Source organism: Somniosus microcephalus, chromosome 10 (assembly GCF_052327205.1).
Source record: "Somniosus microcephalus isolate GS21.2 chromosome 10, FLI_Smic_1.0, whole genome shotgun sequence".
NCBI lineage: Eukaryota > Metazoa > Chordata > Chondrichthyes > Squaliformes > Somniosidae > Somniosus > Somniosus microcephalus.
In genome coordinates, this window is record NC_140996.1 from 177479343 (window position 1) to 177502525 (window position 23183).

The 23183-nt window shown below is 42.3% G+C and overlaps 1 protein-coding gene across 8 annotated transcripts in view; it reads right to left on the reverse strand.

Moving 5' to 3' along the window:
- The window catches only part of atp8a2 (ATPase phospholipid transporting 8A2), a 696532-nt gene that overhangs the window by 104796 nt on the left and 568553 nt on the right, over positions 1–23183 (reverse strand). For all 8 annotated transcript variants that reach the window (XM_085999230.1, XM_085999235.1, XM_085999229.1 and 5 more), the window contains 2 exons: positions 22875–22997; positions 10955–11033 (listed from right to left, as the gene is read on the reverse strand). In XM_085999230.1, the coding sequence (XP_085855356.1) occupies positions 10955–11033; positions 22875–22997 (202 nt within the window). The remainder of the gene's footprint in view (positions 1–10954; positions 11034–22874; positions 22998–23183) is intronic.

Genomic DNA, 23183 nt, shown 5'->3' on the forward strand with positions numbered 1-23183 from the left:
TGTAACCTACAAGTGTTCTGTTGCATTACTAAAAGCTACCTGTAAATTTCCTAAATGCAAAGATAGCTCTATAGACAAGTATCAGTGGTACTTTAAAAAAAAGTTAGGTATCCAACATGTAGATTTCTCAGTAGCTAGTTTAATTAAACCATGTTTAAACGTCTCCAATTCAAGCGACTGAGAAATCTACACTAATCTGCAGAGTGCCCGCATAAGTATTGCTAGGGTTTAATCAGCTATAACTGTGAAGCTTTCCAGAGCAGATCCACACCAGAACTTTCCAGTCTTGTCCACTTTGGGACCACTTTGCCTGTTAAGAGTTTTGACTTGCAGGGTTATCTGGATCCTAGTGGGAACCTATCACTATCCCCAGTGACAGGTTTCAATTAGTAAGTTAGTCCAGTGATTTGATCATCAACAGTGCTCTGGAGTATCTAGTTCCCCACTAAAGATGGTAGAAAAAGTTAGGGCTGGTGCGTTCTGGAGTGAGTTTTTAATAGCCTGATAAGTGATAATTACATAGGATTACATAGCATATATGGCACAGAAACAGGCCATTCGGCCCAGCCAGTCCATGCTGCACTCGAGCCTCCTCCCGTCTTTCCTCATCTAATTCTATCAGCATAACCCTCTATTCCCTTCTCCCTCATATGCTTATCTAGCCTCCCCTTAAATGCATCTATACTTTTCGCTTCAACCTCACCACTCTTTGGGTAAAGAAGTTTCTTCTGAATTCCCTATTGTTTTTCTTGGTGACTATCTTATATCGATGGCCTCTAGTTATGCTCTTCCCCACAAGTGGAAACATTCTCTCTGTATCCACTCTATCAAAACCTTTCATAATTTTAAAGACCTCTATTAGGTCACCCCTCAGCCTTCTTTTTTCCAAGAGAAAAGAGACCCAACCTGTTCATCCTTTCCTGATATGTATACCCTCGCATTTCTGGTATCATCCTTGTAAATCTTCTCTGCACCCTCTCCAGTGCCTTTATATCCTTTTTATAATATGGCGACCAGAACTGTACACAGTACTCTAAGTGTGGTCTAACCAAGGTTCGATACAGGTTCAGCATAACTTCCCTACTTTTCAATTCTATACCTAGTGCTTGGTTTGCTTTTTTTATGGCCTTGCTAGCCTGTGTCACAACTTTTAGTGATTTGTGTATTTGTACTCTGAGATCCTTTTGTTCCTCTACCCCACCTAGACTCACACCCTCCAAGTATTCCTATCAAAATGTAATACCTCACATTTATCTGTGTTGAACTTCATTTGCCAATTATATGCCCATTCTGCAAGTTTATTAATGTCCTCCTGTAATTTGTTGCAGTCCTCCTCAGTATTGACTATTCCCCCCCCCCCCCACCCTACCAACCCCCCCCCCCCCGCAATTTGGTGTCATCCGCAAATTTATAAGTTGTGTTTTTGATTCCAAAGTCTAAACCGTTAATAAAAATTGTAAACAACAGTGGTCACATGGTTTGAAATCCATGCTGACTATTCATTATTATGTCTTTGGTTTCTAGATGTTCTTCTATTTTCTCTTTTAGTGGGGATTCCATTAATTTACCTACCACCGATGTTAAGCTGACTGGTCTATAATTCCCTGGACATGTTCTATCCCCCTTCTTAAATATAGGTACAGTATTACATTAGTTATCCGCCAGTCCTCTGGCACCACACCTTTTTCTAACAAATTATTAAATGTGTAGTACAGTAATGCTTTTGCTATCTCTTCCCTAGATTCTTTTAAAATGCGTGGATGCAATCCATCTGGACCAGGGGTTTTATCCTCTTTGAGTTTGATTAATTTATTTAATATATCCCCTCTTTTTATTTTAAATGCACTTATCTCATTACTAATCTTATCATCCCATGTTGTGTCCACCTGTTCTATCTCCCTGGTATGTATACTGAAGCAAAATAATTATTTAATATTTTTTCCATCTCTCTATCGTTACCCATGGTATTATCCTGTCTATCCCTTAATGGCCCTATTCCCATCACAACTTTCCTTTTTTTATTGATGTGCCTGTAAAATATTTTACTATTTTATGTTCCTTGATAATTTCGTTTCATAGTTCCTCTTTGCCGTCCTAATTTTTTTGACTTCTCTCCTAATCTCTTCATATTATCCCTTATCATGCACTCCCCTATTGTCTATATAGTTAATGTATGCCTCTTTCCTTATCCTCAATTGTTCCTGTATCAATTTATTCATCCATGGATGAATAAATATTTATCCAAACTCATCAGTGTTTAGTTTGTTCTTTCCTTTTAGCGGAATATATTGTTCCTGCACTCTGTTGATCACCATTTTAAATGTTTCCCATTGCTGTTCTACATCGTTGTTTGCCAATATTGTTGTCCATTTTATTTTCCCAAGTTATATTCTCAGCCCCTCAAAAATCATCTTTTCTCCAATCTATTATCCTTGTTTTCGTCATACTTATGTCCTTCTCAATTATCATCTTAAAGCGTATTATATTATGGTCACTATTGCCTAGATGTTCCCTATTTTTACTTCTCTTATCTGCTCTGGTTCATTCCCCATTACTAGATCCAATAGCGAATCCTCCCTTGTTGGGCTTTTTACATATTGGGTTAGAAAGGAGTCCTGTACACATTGTAGGAACTCCATTCCCTTATCCCCTTTACCTACTTCTTCTGTCTAATATCGGGGTAGTTGAAATCCCCCGTGATTATTATTCTATGTTTTTTGCTCATTTCCCTAATTTGTCTGCATATTTCTTCCTCCACCTCCCTTCCACTATTAGGTGGTCTGTAGACTACACCTATTAGTGTGATTGATCCTTTATTTTCTTTTATCTCTATCCATATGGATGCTATTTTTGTCTTGCTGATAGCTGTGTCACTTTTTTCTACTGCCATTATGTTATCCCTAATAAGTACAGCTCACCTTTTCCCTCTCTATCTTTGCTAAATATGTTATACCCTGCAATGTTTAATTCCCAGTCCTGATTTTTCTGCAGCCATTACTACCGAACAACCTCTCTGGCCCTGAAATTTAAATTTTACAAGTGTGGAGTCTCATTCCCTTAGAAGTTAATTAGAGTGGGACATTTAAAAAAATTAAAATTACATTAAAAAAAAACTTTTTGTCTCTTTCTGTACATCATTTAAATCTAATTTATGTTTCCTTCTTTATACTTCCTGGTTTAGACTCTGCATGTCTCAATGAAGATTTTTCAATCTGGTTGGTTGAAGAGCCTTGCAGTTTCTTTCCCTACTCACAGACGCTACAGGTGCCCTGTATTTTGCAGGCAGCTGTCAGCAAGATGAATGGTGAGCGCCGTTCCTTCACTGCTGACCACAAAATCCAGGCCATTGTGTTTTGTCATCAAAACACTGAGGGAGGATACATTTGGTTCCTGAGGTGTAAGAAGTTGTGCACCACTAATGAACATTCCAGTCACAATTAAATAACAAACCCAAACGGTAATTCCCGAGGAAAAAAACCTTTGAAATAACTTAATATATAAAAATAAATAACTTGTAGACCACCTTGGATGATACTCAGAATACAGATCACCTCCAAGACTACCCACAATGACGTGGAAAAGCACAATTCTCTGAGCTGGTGACGCTCCAGCAGAGAATGAAATTAAGACATTCCTTCTAAGGAATTACCCTTTCAGGTAGTATTAACTGTGAGTGCAGAACAGCAGTGAAAATGGACCAATTTGAGTCACTTCCCATTGAGCCCTTGTTCCCAATATAACCCCTCTAATTGCTTTGCTTTAACCTGCTCTGTGTGCCCTATTTCAGTATAGGTCTTCTAATTTTTTCATAATTCAAAATGAGATTGGTACGGCAGCAAGTGTAAGATGTAAAAGTATCTTTTCAACGGAGGCTTATTAGTGTTATATTATACAAAACAATAGTCACCCAGAAAATACTATTGCGAGCCAGCTGTTATATGCTTACAGTACTTTTCTTGTACTGTAAAATGTTACTTTGATTTATTTTTAGATTAATTTACAGTTGATAGTTATAGAAGTACTATCAGAGGAATCCAAGGCCGCGATTTTGCCGGCGCTCAGAGGGCGGATTTGGAGGTGGGTCAGAGGTTAAAATCTTTTTGCTTGACAGCAGGTTGTGATCCCGCCGTCAACTCGCCTCCACGTTATTTTGCCAAGTGCCAGCTCTGGGCGTTCCGATTGGTCCCGTCACCAAGCGACGGGTGGGGCACTTAAGGCAGTAAACAGCTTGTTAACTGCCTGGATAAACCGATTTTAAAAGGGTATTTCAATTTTATTACATTTTCAGCGTATTCCACACCTTTCGCAAACCACGCCAGCTGATTGTGCCGGGTTCACCAAGTGCCTGACTTCTTAACAGCTGCAGCTCCAGCATAAAAACGGAGCTCTAACATGGCTGACTTACAGCTGACAGGACTTTGTTTTTTCAGATGTTCAAACACTTTTTGCAGGACTACTGAGCTTGTAAGTGGTGAAGCTGAAATCCCTCTCCACTGTGACCTCCTGGGAAAACCCTCTCCCCACACTGACTGAGCGCTTATAACTTCTAGTCCTCAACTGACATATCTACCAGCGGAATGGGAACCATTTATACCCTGTCATCCTGGTCCTCCGATTCGGAGGAAGAGCAGCCGCGGCAGCAGCAGAACCAGGCACAACAGCAGCAGCAACAACAGGAGCGCCAACCTCCTCACCCACCTGATGCCGAGATACCCCCAACACAGGGTTTACAGGCTGAGGATGAGCTTCCTCAACATGACTGAGCAGCAGTGCCAAAGGAGGCTGAGACTTTCGCGAGAGGTAGTCGCTGACATCTGCACAATGCTGCAGCAATACCTGGAGCCCAGAGGAGCGGGTGGACACTGCTTACCAGTGGCTGTCAAAGTCACCACCGCCCTCAATTTTTTTGCTTCAGGGTCCTTCCAGGGATCATCAGCGGCATCTCCCAGTCGGCCGCACACGCTTGCATCACGCAGGTAACCGATGGTCTCTTTGCAAAGGCGCACAATTACATCCACTTCTCCACGGATGAAGCAAGTGTAACCGCGTGTGCGGTTGGCTTTGCAAAGATGGCAGGCTTGCCAAAGGTGCAGGGCGTCGTAGGCTGCACACATGTGGCCATTAGAACACCCCATCACAACCCAGCTGTATTTGTCAACCGCAAGGGCTTCCACTCCTTTAATATCCAGCTGGTGTGTAACCACAGGAAAATACCCTGGCAGTTGCCATGACTCGTTCATTCTGCGGCAGTCTACTGTGTCTCAGCTCTTCAATCCACCGACTCAACTTTCCGGATGGCTACTTGGAAACAAGGGCTATCCCCTGAAGACGTGGCTAATGAGGCCGTTGAGGAAGCCATCAAACGAAGCTGAGGAGCGCTACAATGCCAGCCACATTTCCACGAGAGTCATCATCGAGCAAACCATCGGCTTGCTCAAAATGCGATTCAGATGCCTCGACAGATCAGGTGGAGCCCTACAGTACTCAGCAGCCAGGGTCTCCGGAATCATCATGGTCTGCTGTGCACTTCACAACATCGCACAGCAGTGTGGATTACCGCTGCATGAGGAACAAGTGGCTCAGTGCACAGCCTCCTCCTCCTCCTCAGAGGACCTTGGGGAGGTGGATGCACCAGTTCCACCAGCACGCGATCACATTGCTGCCCGTTATGCAAGGGATGCACTAATCTATGCCAGATTCGTTTAAGTTTACGAAGCAAACACATGTGGCTGCCACCTTCTTAACATTACAGATGAAAGGCGCCCTGGCACCTCACAGTGACACTTCCATTTCTGGGCACACATAGGCCAACTCTTTGAATGTTTGGCATTGCATTTCTTTATTGAAATTGAAATGGCGATGATTATGTTAAAGATGTATTACATCAAAACACCCAAGTGACTACCCTTGTGACTATAGGTGCTTAATCTTTCTCTTACGCATGCTTCTACGTGGTGCTCCCCTGTGGCTTCAGCAGATGTGGAGGCACCTTGCTCACTTTCATGTTGCTCCTGCTTCGACACCTTTGGCGGGCGTCCTCTGGGTTTGCGAGCCTAGGAGAGCTCGGCAACAGTCTGCTCCTCCTGCGGCTGTGCAGGGGCTGAGAGGGCCATCTCAGTTGGGTGGGGCTCTGACTGAGGGCTCCGCAGTGGCATGGTTGTGTGACCGCTTGGAGAGGAGCCCACACTTCCTTGTTGCCTGCCACCAACATCCCTCTCATGGGTCAGCCGCACTTCAGTGCTAGCAAGTGGCTGGACAGCATCTTGCTGCACATCAGTGGGGCCATGAGGACCCGTATCTGCACTGGCAGTCCTCCTCAAAAGGATGTCCATGAAGCTCTGGTCTCTCTGCTCAATAGCTGCCCATCGCTCCTCCAGAGATGTCATTCAATTCTGAACATTCACCATGTTTTCCTGACTCTGGCGACTTATTTTCTCCATGACCTTAGCCATCCTTTCCACGGAGGTTGCCATCCAATCCATGATGGTACATTCATGTGCCATTGCCTCCACAAAGGCAGTGCTCATGTTAGAGATGGACTCCTCCATCCTCGCAGTTACCCTGGATGCAAAACCTGCCAAAGACTCCTGCACTTGTTTCTGGAGTTCCAGCACCGCTCTTTCTGGATGGCCCCAGAGGCACAGGGTCCACATGCAGCTGAGCAGAGCTTGGAGCGCCCTGCGGCCTCCGATGAGGACTCTCAACTGCTGTCCCTCACTTGTGAGCTGTGATGCACCAGGTGACAACACGACTGTAAATTGCGAAGGACCCACCGAGGTATGCATATCTGTGCTGGTGCTGGGTGCGCTTAATTCTGCTGATGCTGCGCCCTCAGAGGTTGCAGCTTCCTCTGAGGAATCTTCCGACTCTTCCTCCTGGACAGTGGGGAGGGGGGCTCTCGATGGTCCTGTGGGGGAGTAAAGGCATGAGTTAGACATGTGATATTAACGCATCATGCACATCGAATTGTGCAGATGATCATAACTCAATCTGTATGAGCATCAGATGCCATGTCAGTCACTCATGCAATGTAACTGAGAGGGCTGCAAATCTATTCTATCACCAGCTTGCTCTGCTGTGCCCGTCTGACCGTCCCCCACTTCCAGATCCTCAGCACCTCCTATGATCTCCAGAGCAGCTTCCTCAGCAGTGGTCAGCTGGACAATGGAAGGTGGTCCTCCTCCTGTCCTGGCCCTCTCCCTCTTATTGTGGAATCTCTTTTCCTGCAATGAGGGACACAAGTGGAGTTGGAGTGAGAGTGTTGGAGTGAGTGTAGAGAATCCATAGCATAGATGCTTAGAGGGAGATAAAGATGGAGTGAGATGGCAATACCAAGGGCACTTCCTGTGCGTTGTTAGCAAGTGTGAGGGGTGCATACTAGGATAGTGAAGTGATTCTGTACATAGAGAGGGATGGTTAAGGGTGTAAGGGATGTAAGGGTAAAGTGGGATGTGCAGGAGTAGGTTGACAATGCAGAGTGCTGGTGATGAGAAGGGATGGGGAGCAGATTGAAGGCAAGTGTGATGTTATACTCACTTTTCCTGAGCGTACCAGGTCATTAAGCCTTTTTCTGCACTGGATCCAAGGGCGAGCACGCAAAGATCTGGAGCTCACCTCCTCAGCAATTTGCAGCCAAGCTACTTTGCCGAGAAGGTTTCCTCCGTCTGGATGAGGGGGAAGAGTACCTCCTGGTGCCCTCTCACTTCCTCCACAAGCGCATGGAGGGAGTCATCATCAAAGCGGGGAGAGGCCTTAGCTCTTGCAGCAGTCATGGGAACAATTTCAAAAGGAGAAGCAGCAGGAAAGAATGGATTTGTAACAATGCTGCATGGGCCCCTTAAATACAGTTGGCTGACAGACGTCAGCAGAGGCGAACAGCAGATCCGAACCCACTAATTGGGTCGGGTAGCACGCACGGACACATTAAGCAGGCCACTTAAGGCAAAATCGCATTTTCTGGACGGCTGAAAGCGGAGGCAGGACCGGAACCCGCCGAACCTCAAACCCACACCCAACCTGCCTCCATTGATAAAATCGCGGCCCAAGTTTCTACAATGATTGGTGTCAGCACTATATAAGTCCAGAGTAAAAAAGGTAGCAAAATGCTTCGAGTAGAAAGAGTTAACAAGATTACATGCATGAAATTCAGTAATAGAATATTTCACTCAGTACTAACATTTGTAGATTGTTTCTTTCCCTGTACTCCCACTGGAAACAGGTAGACACTACTAAAGAATGCCTACTCTGTTCCAATTTTTTTTTTAAACTGCTCATATAATAGAGGGGAGGTACTGCCTGCCTCCATTACTGCAGTTTGCAGGTTTGATTTCTGGAGGAGGCTATCATGCCACTTACTAGCTAGAAGTGTAATGAGCTCCGAGATGTCAAGTTACAACTGAGATTTATACACATACACACAGTTTAATAGATGGAGGGGCTGGTTCTTATGGATTACAAACTAATAAAGAAAAATGCAGTTAAATAAACCCTCATTATAAACCATTTTCTTTGTTCTGGATTTGTAATTTTTGATAGCTTTGAAGTGAATTTGTTTTAATTAAGCCGAGGTATCTCAGTGTTTGGGAATGGAATATATTTTCCTGCTTCTTGCACCTAGAGTCAGCATAAAACACTTCTAGGTCAGGTATTGTATAACTTAGACACAACTAAAGCTTCCTTTACTCTCCCCCAATGACATGCTTTAACCTCAGTCTCAGAAGGGCAACATTTACTGCGCCAGAGTGACATTTCCATTTCCCACATTAGCTATTCTTATGACCTATCGGAGTGGAACTGCCAAATTAGTGCTGAATTATTGGCAGTTTTGTGCAGTGTATTCACGTCTACTGGGACTTGAGACTGTCCAAACTCATTTCACTTACAGTATTCAAAGATAGAAGAATTTCATTACTTCAGTCTGGGTTGGATTCAAATTTATGTCCCAAAGGAAAAGTAAGAGTATTCTAACCCTCTGCACCACCCAGTCCCTCCTGGATTTGTTTTTTGAATACATATGTTGACTACCAGAAGTGCTTCTGAAAATAGATACCGTAAAGAGATACTGTCCATTGCCTTAATATTGCATAATAACAAAGACTTGCATTTATATAGTGCCTTTAACATAGTAAAACTTCCCAAGGCGCTTTGCAGGAGGATTACCAAATAAAATTTGACACCAAGCAACATAAGGAGATATTAGGAAAGGTGACCGAAACTTGGTCAAAGAGGTAGGTTTTAAGGAGTGCCTTAAAGGTAGGGAGGCGGAGAGGTTTATGGAGGGAATAGGGCCTAAGAAGCTGAAGGCATGACGGCCAATGATGGGGTGAAGGAAACTGGGATGCGCAAGAGGTCAGAATTGGAGGAGTGCAGAGATTTTGAAGGGTTGTTGCCCTTGAGAAGGTGGTGGTGAGCCGCCTTCTTGAACCGCTGCAGTCTGTGTGGTGAAGGTACTCCCACAGTGCTGTTAGGGAGGGAGATCCAGGATTTTGACCTAGCGACGATGAAGGAACGGCGATATACTTCCAAGTCAGGATGGTGTGGAACTTGGAGGTGGTGGTGTTCCCATGCGCCTGTTGTTCTTGTCTTTCTCGGTGGCAGAGGTTGCAGGTTTGGGAGGTGCTGCCAAAGATGACTTGGCGAGTTGCTGCAATGCATCTTGTAGATGGTACACACTGCAGCCACGGTACGCCGATGGTGGAGGGAGTGAATGTTTAAGGTGGTCGATGGGGTGCCAGTCAAGCGGGCTGCTTTGTCTTGGATGGTGTTGAGCTTCCAGAGTGTTGTTGGAGCTACACTTATCCAGGCAAGTGGAGAGTATTCCATCACACTCCTTACTTGTGCCTTGCAGATGGTGGAAAGGCTTTGGGAATTAACGACTTTCAGCCAGTCCAGTAATAGGGCACAATAACTAGCCTCAGCATTCCTTGGTTTGAGAGGAGTGAGGAAAAACCAAAAGAATTCACCCTATTTTTTTGCCTCGGATTTCTATTTAGCAACTCCTGCTGAAAGTGCTTATTTGGGGACATCAGGTGAGGATGGGATCAGAGCAGTAATGCCCTCTAGCATTCTTGGTCGAATAATTTGCCAATATTCACAACTGAATAAATTACGACGACGATACGATAGCAAAATACTGCGGATGCTGGAAATCCGAAATAACAACAGAAAAAGCTGGAAAAACTCAGCAGGCCAGGCAACATCTGTGGAGAGAGAAACAGAGTCAACGTTTCAGGTCGAAGACCCTTCGTCAGAACTGAGAAAAAAGCAGGAAATGAAACAGATTAAAAAGCAAGTTTGGGGGCTGGGAAATGGGGGAGGGGATGAAAGAACAAAAGGGAATGTCTGTGAGAGGTGAAGAGACATTAAGAGATATTCAAGGCGACACGAGATGGTAATAGGACAGGTTAAGAAATAAAGAATGGCTCGAGTTGAAGTGTGAACTACGCTGGCAGAATGAAAGACAGCTGCCACGTGGAAGAGGAAAAAAAAGGAAAAGGCACAAACCAAAAGTTACAACTTGGACAATGTACTAGACTGATACTTGTACAATTGTATCACAGCAAGGAGTTACCACTTCCAGAAGATAAAAATTGGTTGGAAAGGGATGGAAAATATATTTTGCTCGCCTGCATGACAGAACTGAAGTAAATATACTGCAATGTCCTTACAAAATGTACATAATATAACATTAAATGATTGTAAACAGGAAAGAACACCCAACTTCTGTTCAAATTCTTAACAGTTTCTGTCACAAATACTTTTCATACTTGTTTTAACTTATCAGAGCTTTTAAATGATAGACTATGATAAGTAAATATTATTTTACTTTACTTATATAAAGTAAATTCGCAAAACAGTCTCTGTAGGCCAATGAAAAGTGATATCCTTTCTAAACAAGCAGATGTGAAAGAAAGCATCTGTTCTCCAGTTACATTAACAACAATGGAGCATTTACCTTGTTCAAGTGCCTTTAGTGGAAACCAGAAGAGAATGATGGAATGGACCAAGGCATTTATGCAGTGACCCCAGAAAACCTACAGGGAAAACAAATTTCCAGAGTCAGGAGCCAGTCAAAAAGCATGACCTCCATCTTACCCCACCCCCAAAACACAGAGTGTAAATGTGTTGGACTTCTTTAAACACTATCGGTAACATTTTCAAATAGTGGAAACATTTCAAAATGTTCTAACATTGCTCAAATCTAACTTGTTGTGGCTAAATGCATTTTCAAAGAGTCAGTTTTGTGAATTCACATTTTATCTAAAGCCCTTCAGCTCAGGGTATTTTGAGTCTTCCTCACAATTAAGCATAAGAGCTAATGAGAAACTTCCATACAAACTAAAATTCACCTGTCATCCATTTGTGAACAGTGAATCACAAATGTGCACAAGCAGTAATATTTTTGATCATTACAAATTTTACATCTTGCATTTGCCTGTGGGAAATTTCTGTTGGAGGTAGCAAAGTGTCCAATGTGCCCATAGGGTGCGAGTGGCTCAAATATTCCATTGAATAAAAAATGACCAATCTGTAAAATTGATTTCTTAGTATCTCTAAAAATAACTTTATTTTGCTATAAATTTTACATTTGCTAAAGAAAATCAACCAATAAACTAGTAAGCACCACAAAAATAATGAAAGCACACAAGTCGCTTAAACTCCTTTGAATGGCCATGCTGGTTTCCCACCCACCCCACTAAATATCCCCCAAAATATAGTTTTGAACACAATAAACACAAAAATGTAATAATTATGGGGGGGGGGGGTGGGGGGCAAAATCTGAAAACTTACGCATACCATCTTCTAATACCTAAAACAACTCTGCTCCACACCGGACTCTTCCCTTCTCTCTGGGGCTTCGACCTTGTCTCCTGCTCTATTTCTACAGCTTTTGTCTTTCAGCTAGGCATCCACTTATAATATTTAGAAAAACAATGTTCAATTCGTAGTGCAGCGTCCGTCCAACACTACGATGTTCATGCAGGTTTCCAGCAGAACGTGTGAGCATGTGTACGTCCTAAAGCATGTTATACACCAATGCCCTGGCCTCCCAGTTTCCCCTTAAGCCAGCTACATAGCTAAAGTTTCATAGAACTCTAAGCCTACATTTTCTTATTTTGAAGAATGGCCTTTATGTCCACCTCAACAATAACTTGCATTGATAGAATGCCTTCAACATAAACAAACATTCCAAAGCCCTTCACAAATAGGTGTAATGAAAATGGATGCTTCGCTCAGAAGGGGTGAACCAAAAGCTCGGTTGAAGAGATGGCTCTTGACAATTTTTTTGAAAGTGGAGCAAGGTAGCCAAGTTTAGGAAGGGAGTTCCAAGAGTGGGACTGCTACCAATGGTGGGGTGAAAAGAGGGCAGAGTCAGAGGAATGTACTGTGCGGTAAGGAAAACAGGGCTTCAAGAGATTGCAGAGGTAAATGTGGCAAAGGGGATTTAGAAATGACAAGGATTTTGAAATTAATTCACTGGGGAATGGGGAGCCATTGTAGGTCACTGTAACATGCTTCACCAATCTTTTCATGCCTGCTTTGTCTCCAGTAGCAAGACTAGAATTGAGTCCCCTTTGCTTCTCGTTTTACTGCAATCAGGTGAATCCTCAGTATGAACCACTAATGAGATAATCTTCCAATCCTTCAAGGGTGCCAAACAACACTCTATATGCTGTTGAGCCCCAGTTTCTCTTGCCTCGAGTTCTGATAAACCCTTTGACTAGATCTGGATCCAGATGCCCATGCGTAGGAGGGGAACTAGATTGCTTCTGGGTACACACTAACAAGTACACAAAGAGGGTGGGTGGATGACCTATTCTTAGGGATCTCCATAATGCAGAGGCCATAGAATGGAAACAGCCCTGGAATGACTCTGCCTCCGCTACCCCTTCCCAGAAAGAAAATATCTCATCAATTCCCTATAGCAGAATGACTGAGCAAGAAATCAGTGGAATGACAAAATCAAAACTTCATCCTGCCATTCCATGATGCTGCATTTTAGTGCTCTGATACAGGGGATTCCCAAGCTATTCTTTTTGTGGGCCAAATACATGTGTACCACTGCTCCTCAAAGGCCACAGATAAAGTTTAAATCAATGTTCTCATTAATTTGTATTCATCTCAAGTTACTGATACTAACAGATCTTGGTGTTCTGATTTAGAATTTATCACTGATAAGGTAACAAATCTAAAAATAGCCCTTTCTGAACTTCCAGATGTACAAAATTCAAATGGGACAAATCAGCAAAGACAAAATAACCACAGATAGGACTGAATGGCCAAGGCTCAGAAGCAAGAGGTTGGCTACTCCTGCTCTAAATGCACAGCACTACTAAAATATCAACTAGTGCAAAATTCTTATACCCCTGATGAGTTTATAGTGTTCTTGCTGTTTATACTGTTACCTAAACAACTGGATTGTAATTCATTCTCAAAATAAAATGAAATTATCTTTTTGAAAGAGCTTTTGCAGGTAGCAGTTTTCAAAGTTCAGTCAGTAAAGTCTTCTGTCAGCCAATAATCAGAACTGCCACTGCTGGCTTTGATCACAGCTGTGGTCACCTGGGTATGGAACCAATTGGGGATTAGTATAGTTGTTGTAGAGTCAACTTCAATCATGAGCCTCAGTTGTTGAAGGGATGCTGGCTTCTGGGCATTCACACAATCCTTCATATAGTCCTACAGTCACTCTATTGGGTATAGATCCAGGAACTGGCAAGTCATTCCTGCACACTAACCCAATGCATTTTTAGGAAGCCAGCCAGAAGCACTGATGTGCGTTTTAGGTCATTATCGTGCTGGAATGTGTACAACCTTTCCAACAGCTTGGTTACCACTGGGATTATGTAATTCTAGAGAATGACCATTAGACGTGCCTATCCATAATATAGTTCTCCTTCATTACAGTGTTCTTTGGAGACCAGCCAAAAATTGAATTATAACAAAGATTCTGCTAACTTAGGTTGAATCGTACTTTTCCAAAGTGTTGTTTCACAGTTACATTTTAAAGTTAAATGTTGATTGTGAGCTTTCAATACATTTAAAATTACTGTACATGCTTTCTGAATGGATGGTTACAGATGTCTTGTTATCTGTAGGGTTGATGAGCATCTTTTCAAGAATAGGTATCATAATTTTAGCTATTGGAATATGACATCAAATTTGCTTATGCTATTTCTCCTCTCTTGATAGCCCTGATTCATGATGGAATATGGTTCAACAAATGCCAGCAGCCTCCCAGTACCTCATCCAAGTGGCCATTCTTCATTAGACAATACATATATACTGGTTATTTGACCATTGGGGTTAGAAGTTGGGAGGCAACACAGATGATACTTCTCACCTGATGGCCACATGTGCAGGAGTCACTGAATAGTGATCAGGAGTAGGGACCCTGGCTAATTCATCCCCCTCCTCTAAACCAGGGGAACCAAAGCAGTTTGCAACAACACAACTGTTCCCCCAGGCAGCTAAGATCAGGTGACACAACATAGACCAAAGATTGAATCTGGGATCTTCTATTCTATATGATCTGGCACTATACCACATGCTGCATTTAGCCTCTAGACAATGAGTAACTTAAATAATGATTTTTTTATATCTACATGCTAACTGCCAGCATTTCACACTGGCATCAGTCTTTTAGGTCCTCGTCAGCATCTCCCTTCAGTGCCACCTCTGTCCGAGTGCTGTTGTTAATGCAAGTGATTTTGGCTGCCAAATAATGTAGGCAGAATTCTTACAATGACAGCAGTTTCTACCAATAGTATACAGTGACCTGACCTGACCCGCATTAGCAACAGCACTGAGGTAGAGGCATTATTACGGGGAGAAGAAAGGGGTGGAATGAACGACCGGAGAAAGTAAAGGGGAAATAGATGACAATGAAGGCAAGGGGGAGGGAAGGGTCAGAGCTGGGAATGGTACTTCATGGATCTGGGGGTCCTGGTGCACGAAACTCAAAAAGTTAGTATGCAGGTGCAGCAAGTGATCAAGAAGGCCAATGGAATGTTGGCTTTTATTGCTAGGGGGATGGAATATAAAAACAGGGAGGTATTGCTGCAGTTGTACAAGGTATTGGTGAGACCGCACCTGGAATACTGCATACAGTTTTGGTGTCCATACTTAAGAAAAGACATACTTGCTCTCGAGTCAGTACAAAGAAGGTTCACTCGGTTAATCCCGGGGATGAGGGGGTGGTCATATGAGGAGAGGTTGAGTAGATTGGGACTCTACTCATTGGAGTTCAGAAGAATGAGAGGCGATCTTATTGAAACATATAAGATTGTGAAGGGGCTTGATCGGGTGGATGCGGTGAGGATGTTCCCAATGATGGGTGAAACTAGAACTAGGGGGCATAATCTTAGAATAAGGGGCTGCTCTTTCAAAACTGAGATGAGGAGAAACTTCTTCACTCAGAGGGTGGTAGGTTTGTGGAATTTGCTGCCCCAGAAAGCTGTGGAAGCTACATCATTAAATAAATTTAAAACAGAAATAGATAGTTTCCTAGAAGTAAAGGGAATTAAGGGTTACGGGGAGCGGGCAGGAAATTGGACATGAGTCTAGGTTCAGAATGGTCATGGCCCTGTGGGTAGTGGAGTGGGCCCAGGGGCCGTGTAGCCTGGTTCTGCTCCTACTGTGTTCTAATTCTGTGTTAGATTTCAGGAGATGGTTTTATTCCTGTTCCTGGCTGGGGTGGAGATCGCCATTACAGAAGGTAAGTACTGTAGAAAATATAGGGACAGAGTGATCTCCTGGAAGAATTTCGATCGCCTAGATGGGTCGGAGAGGAATTTCCCAGATTTTTTTCTCCCAAATTGGCCATTGGGTCTTTTATCTGGTTTTTCGCCTCTCCCGGGAGATCACATGGGTTCGGGTGGATGGAGAGTGATAGAAGATTTGAGGTTAGGATCAGATCAGCCATGATCTTATTGAATGGTGGAGCAGGCTCGAGGGGCCGATTGGCCTACTCCTGCTTCTATTTCTTATGTTCTTATGGTTGAGATGGGAGGAGAGTGCCAGCATTAACTGAAAGGGAATTGGGAGGGAAAGTGTTGGTATTCACCAAAGAAGTGGAGGGAAGAGTGCCAGCATGAACTGAGCGGGTTTGCGGAGGGAAGAGATTGCCAACTTAAACTGGGAAAGAGAGTGCCCGTTTAGTTGGGGCTGGTGGAAGATTAGTTGCAGTTTGAAGGAGTGCTGGAAGAGGACCAGTTTTTACTGGGTTGGAGGAATTGTCCCAGATTAGGTTAGAGGAGGATAGAGCATCAGGTACCATGTCTTCATGAACTGGATCTGGAGAGGATGTAGAGTGTGTGTCTTTGTGAACTAGGCAGGGGTGGTTAGATTTGAGAGAGTGATTGCTGAGAGAACTTTTGGCGAAGGGATGGTCTGATAGGCTTGTTGAAAATCCAACTGTAATTTTAAAAAAATTAAAAATCCATCAACTGTAAAGTGCAAACATGCTTAAAATGTAAAAATTCAAAACTTTCCTGGGGAGCATGCCTGCAACTCTGACACCGACCCCCAGCCAAAAATGCACTTATTTCTTTCTTCAGGCTTTCATGTGTGTATGTTTTTTTTCATTGCACCAAAACATGTGAAAGGATGTTGGGTATACCTACAACTTAGGTTACAAAGCCTGTGTAACTACTTGCTTTGCAAGTTATAGTCTTATAATCAGGGCTGTCTTTGAGTTGCCAACATTTTGGGAGCTGTGTCAGCTTTTCTGAAGCTATTGCTAGTTTTCTAGGTTGGCATGTTTATGTTTATAAAAGTGCCTTAAGATCAGTGTTTTAAAATCTTGGGGCGGCCAATGACTTTATATCAGACATCATATAAAGCTGTACAGGAAACTCTTTTTAATCCGGCATCGACGGGACCGGCGTGGTGGTGGTTGATCAAAAAGTCCGGATTACAGAGAGGTATACTTACTAAGGTACGAGAGCCTCGTACAGGAAACTTTGGTTTATCCGGAGGTTGTATATCCGGAATACTCGATCTAACGGCAAAAATCAGGAGCCGTTTTCTATAAGTATTTTTAGATCTCGTTATTTTTTTTGCCCCAGTCAGGCACTGCAAGGTCTGTAGCTATAGCAACAGCTTCAGCTAGAGACGCTTGCAGCTGCAGCTGACTCTTTAGAAGCTGTTGCTAAGCAACAGTGTTTGTTGTCAGATACGGAGATGAAAACCTCCGTATGCTTCAACATTAACTTTGTATGTCCGGCAGTTTTGATAGATCGGCAACACGCCGGCCCCGTCGGTGCCGGGTATCACAAAGTTTCCTGTACATGCCCACAGGTGCAGGAGCCCCGGTTACACGGCACTCGTGCAGGAGTCCCGGTTACACGGCTACAAATCCAGGAACCCCGGTTACACGGCCACTAATATAAAGTAAAACTTACCTGAACCTACTCCTGAATTTTGCCGGTTAAGAGAGGTTTACGGTTATTTAGGTGCCGGTTAAAAGAGAGTTTCCTGTACTAAGATTTACAACTGGCAAGTGCAGGGTTTTCTGATTCCTGCTTATATTATTTTGCAGGTCAGTCTTCAAAGGCAATTGAAGAGCCATATGTGTTATAACCAAGATAACAGTATAATGGGAAGTATTGGCCCGGATATTCCGATCCCTACGGGTGGGTACGCGCTGTGTACCCACCCATAGGGACATCAGAAATGCCTGTTTCAGGCATGCACAGTGCATGCACTGAAAACCGGCATTTCCGAGCTGTCAAGAGTGGTCTTGACAGATCCTCCGGCTGCCCTGACGAAGGGCCTCTGTGGGCGGATAGTTCCGCCTTTTGGAGACCCTAAAAAAAAAATGTTTCACTTGATTTATCATTTAAAAATACTTTTAAAAAAAAGTTTATTTTTAGCCCCGTATAAAAACTTTAATTTTTTTTTTAATTTAATTTTTGTTTAAAATACTTAATTTATTGTAATTTCAAGTCATTTTAAAAATGTGATTAAAAAAAAAAATTATTTAAAGTTTTACTGTGTTTTTGGGGTGATCTCCATTCATATATTTGATAGATCTTCCTGTCAAATGTATGAAGGGAGATTCCCTTCTTTGATTGGCTCCCCATGGCCCACGTGATCCCAGGGACGCTGCGAACTACCTGCGCCCTGCGCACTTCAAGTTTGGTGAGGCCCAGGAGCGGAAGCGTGTGCGTCCCGGGAGCCCTCAGGTAAGGGCGCAGATTTTTCCAGATCGCAGGCCTCCACCTGTGGGAGGCCTGCGATCGAAAAAAGGGGCCATTGTATTAATGACAGTCTGGCCCATAAGTGAATATTTTAAGTCAAAATGAAACCCCAGAAAAAAATAATAAATTGCCATATGCTGCTCAGATCCATCCATTTTGTAGATACTTCTAAGTGCAAGTCACTTGTGATTTTACAAGTCAGCTTTTCTACAACCTTTGGTAAATTGGGAAGCTGCCTCTGGGTCATTTAATTGGTGGTCAGTATTTCTAGGTTGACCTTCAAAGAAATAACACAAGACTGTGATGATATAACAGGCAGTAGATTACTTCAGATTAAGCCAATGGGCTATTACCAACCAAGGCACTTATATCCACCACATGCTTGCAAAGAAGTCAACTTTTTTTTTACATTAAATCGCCCATATCCCTCCCCAGTTACGATGCACCAAAACTAAAAGTAATGGGAGGGATAGGAGATGAATCCTTTTACCACATGACTCTTTTAAATGTATTATTTTGTGTCATCTGAAAATATTAGTTACACATTTTTGTAACCTTTTCCTCTCATGATGGATTAAGTCAAAGCTAAGAGAAGGGAAAGCAGTGCAGTGGCACTGCGTTGGAGCACCAAAAGTTTAGCCTGTTAAAAAAACTTCCTAAAAGAAACAGAAGAGACTCTCGCACCTTCAGGACGAGGGCCCAACAAATAAAACTTAAATATAAAAACTCACTTAACTGAAGCAGACTTGTGGACAAACATCAGATTTGGGACCAGAAAGCTACCAGAATTACATTTAAGTAGCACTGAATAATGACAAGCACTGATTGCTTGCACAAACAAAATCTCCTCATTGGCACATGCAAGAGAATAACACTACGTTTACAATAATTAACGCAGAGAACCGTGGCTCCCACAATAAACCCCAATAGGACACAAGAAGGAAAGTTGCTCATGGGTTATCTGGGTCATTGATCAGCTATGTCACAAAGCTTTTTAAACACCACACATTCTCCTTGTGCACAAAGAATGCCAGGTCACCGCGAGTCATTTAGCATGAAAATTAACACCCTTTATTGTTTCCGCAATATCATGATTACATACTCCTCCAAATTAGTCAAGCATAATTTGCTTAGAAGCAATTTCCTTTTCTTTTCTCTGTTTTTAGGACTGGAACATTAAATATAAAAATAAATCTCTCAATTATTTTCTTTTCTTAAACTGGGACCAGTAAGCTACCAGAATTACATTTAAATAGGACATAATCATACTTTGCTTGCATAATCTCCTTTCTCTCATTTAAAAAAACTGAAAGTGTATACATAACAATATACATGCAAAATGCCAAGTTGGAATGTGCACCAAGACAAAATTGTTTTCTTTATTCAAACTTATTATATAGTCACCTCTCCCCCTTTTCCATTTTTGTGTTTCTAAATGCAGCTGGCTCAGAACTTGTATACATTTTTAAAAATTTTCTGGCCCTGCAGTACACTTTTTGATGGTAGATTTGCAATTTGTTGCCATTCTTTATGGAGAGTGCATTGGGCAATATGCATATATGCAGCCCTCAGAACATCTGCAAGTGGTCCAGTAGAAACACCACACCTGATTTTCATTGCCTTGCCACTCCCCCTGTTTCTCAGCGGTCTGGAATCATCCTATGTTACATGGTTGAGATGGGGGAGTCAGCAGTGATGGGCTGAACCGGAATCTCGCCACTCCGTGGGGTGGTTACTGCTGCCGCAATGTGGAATACCACCATTCTACCCTGTTGAAACTGTACTTTTCTTTGTCACCCAAGGTGAGGCTGCACAGGATCCTTGTTTTCCATGTGTGTGTCTCTACTTATGTGTGTCCATATGAAACAGAGGATTATTATTTGTACAGCATTGCAGATTATCCCAATTCTGAATTACCAAACGATGTAACAATTTCACTCCAACAAAATAAACACTAACTGTCATTGACTGTTGCAAATGTTAACTGGCCAAATCTCAGTGGATACAGATTTGTGTAAATAAAATGTTGAAATCTGAGAAGAATTTTATTGACTATATTCTTGGACTAGCTGGAAGAGGTGCAACAAGGTAATGAATAAGAGGTCTCTTTCTGGCTATTATATATATGCATGCCAGGGTGCTAGTCAATTTGGAACCTATATTTAACATTTACAAAGGCTCATATTGTGATAATATTTGGACAGGTCAGTCCTCCTTCCTGCACCATTCAAACCAGGTGAACCAAAGAGCAGAATTGACTGTTTGTGGATGTATGCTGCGGGACAGTCCTGCCTAAGGAGAATAACGTAGACATAGGAGCAGGGGGTGGATGGGGCAGTGGGGGGGGGGGGGGGGCGGGTGGGACTGAGCCATAATTTAAAAACTGCGGTGCAAAATTCAATTGGCAGGCTTGAAGTGAATACAGGTTGGGGGATTTCCATGTGGTACAACATTACACAAATATATAAAACATCAGGACTATGTACTGAGGCTGTGTGGATCCAGTTTAGTACTTTGACCCTAATTAGACATGCCACTGAAAGACATTAATAGCTGCAACTGTGCAACAAGCCTGAGGATATTCCAAAAAATGGCTGTGAAGTGGTGATTCATCTTATTAGTGAATAATTGGACAATGACTACTACAAGGTTAGTGGATTTATTGAAGGACTTTGGGAACATAGACTATGACCTTTGTAGTGGATTAACTAGACAAAATTTTGTAGTACTGTACTGAGGAACTATTAACTAGCCGGTCAGGCTTCACTATAAGCAGATCATTTAACTTGAACTGTGGTGGCAGTGTGAGAGGATAAGAATACAAAGTTAGCAAGTCTCAATCAGGACAAGAGAGATTAGAAGAATTGCTCCCCCCACCGCCTCCCCAACTACATCCCCGCCCCCCGGCCTCCCCACCTCCCCTCCCCCATGAGTAGTACACACTTAGAATAGATTGCCACCAGAGATAATTAATGTCATGTCAATATATCTTAAAAGGCATCTCAAAGGACATCTGTTTATGCAAGGCACTGAAGGTTATATAGTTAAGTAAAACAATAGATGATGAAATATTCCATGGAAAATAAATGCTCCAGTTCTATTGGGACCATGGGCATGTCAACTGTGGAATGTAACTAGTAAGGAATGAACAATGTGTTCTATATTTTTAGATTGATATCCTGGTGTGTTTAGTTGATTGCCTTTGCAGTGATGAGACAGGGTGGGGTAAGAGAGAAAAGTTGATGCAAAATTTCAGTTTTCCCTCCTTTCACAGGTTTTAAGAATTATACTTTGTTGAGACGGTTAGAAGTGTTTAAAGTATTGCATTTGAACCTTCCAAAGTTATTAAAACCCAAACTTTTCTAATTATAAATATTTTAATTTTGCTTGGTGCTTATTTCACCTGTAAAAGCTGTAAAATCAGAAGGCCTAAATGTACAGAATTGTTTCAAAATTTGGGTCTGCACTATATACTCGTTTGGGATCAGTGTTACCAGTCTCTTCCATAAGCAGAGACTTCGCCCCATTGTGTCTACTGGATACTGTGATTTCACATGTGCCCTTGAGCGTTTCTACTATCTTCTTGAAAGCGAACTGAGAAACACACGAGTGAGACAAGACCAAATATAAACCAGTAAGTTGGTTTAGTTTACATGTAATATAAGGAACGAACAGAATTCATTTGACAGTGAATTTCGATCTATTTCATAATGCTCCTTATAAAATAGAAAACAAAGCATGCCACATATTTTAGCTGGCTAAATATAGTTTATGGACTAGGAAAATCTTTAAAGCTATTCAGCTCTAACCTCAGGAAGGGCATGATCTCCCTTTGTGACTGTTTTCCCCACCTTACGTCTGCAGACTGACCTTTGTGTCCCAGCTAGATAGGAAGCCGTAGACTTCACCCCAGATGCTTCCCCAGCTCTCCGTGTCAGCGGTTGGCCAGATGGGCTGCCAATCCCCTCTGCCTCTTCAACTCCCTATATTCCTTTAGGGTCCTCTTTAAAACCCACATCTTTGACTAAGCTTTTGGCCACCCATATTAATATCTTCTTTGGCTCAGCATCCATTTTTTTCCAATGGCTCTGTTAAGCGCTATATAAATGCAAGTTATTGTTGAAAGGTTATTATTGGGGGAGGTTAGAGGTCAAGCTCGACTTTCCTGCCCAGCTAAGAAATAAAGAAGCAGATGGTCTGTGGCAAGATCTGTATAGAATCCGGACCCAATAAGAGGAAGCTGTCTCCTTAAATACCAGTTTGGCTAGATTCAATGAGAATGCTAGCCAGAAAAGTTTAATTTAACAGTGTGGTGAGCTTTGTTATTTTCTAGGTTACAAGGAGTTTTACAAAATAAGTTGTAATTCTCTGCAATTGTTATTTTGCTTGTTCACTTATAAAAAAATAAACCAGTTTGTTGATTTATATTGGGCTTCATCTCACTAAGGTACCAATCAATCTGCTTTTTGAAGATAAGAGAAACGCACATGGTGGCACATTCAAGTTTACGGTATCCAGTTCACATAATGAAGGGTTCTGATTCTGAACCCAAGAGAATATCTAATTCCAACCCAAAATTTGTAACACAAGTAAACTATAATTTTTTTATTCTTATCATACTGAAACTGTCCTTATGTGCTTTATACAATGCTGGGGATCTGTAATATTTACCTTTGTGTTGAAGCAATCTGCATTCTGGGTAATCTTATAAAGCTGTGGGAATCGCAGCATGTTCTCTTGACTACATGTCCTTTCAAAAATGCCCAATGTGAAGGGAGGTAAGGCTGTGAAAATCTGGAGGGAGGGAATTGAAAAAGCCTTTAGTGATAAAAAAACATATCTATGTAGGCTTTGAGTACTTTATAATTACTAAACCACAAATTCTGCACTAAAATCAATTAAAGCCCAGGACTTTTAGGATAAAGTATGCATTTGATTCTTATGGTATGCAATAATAAACTATACATATTTCATAAACAC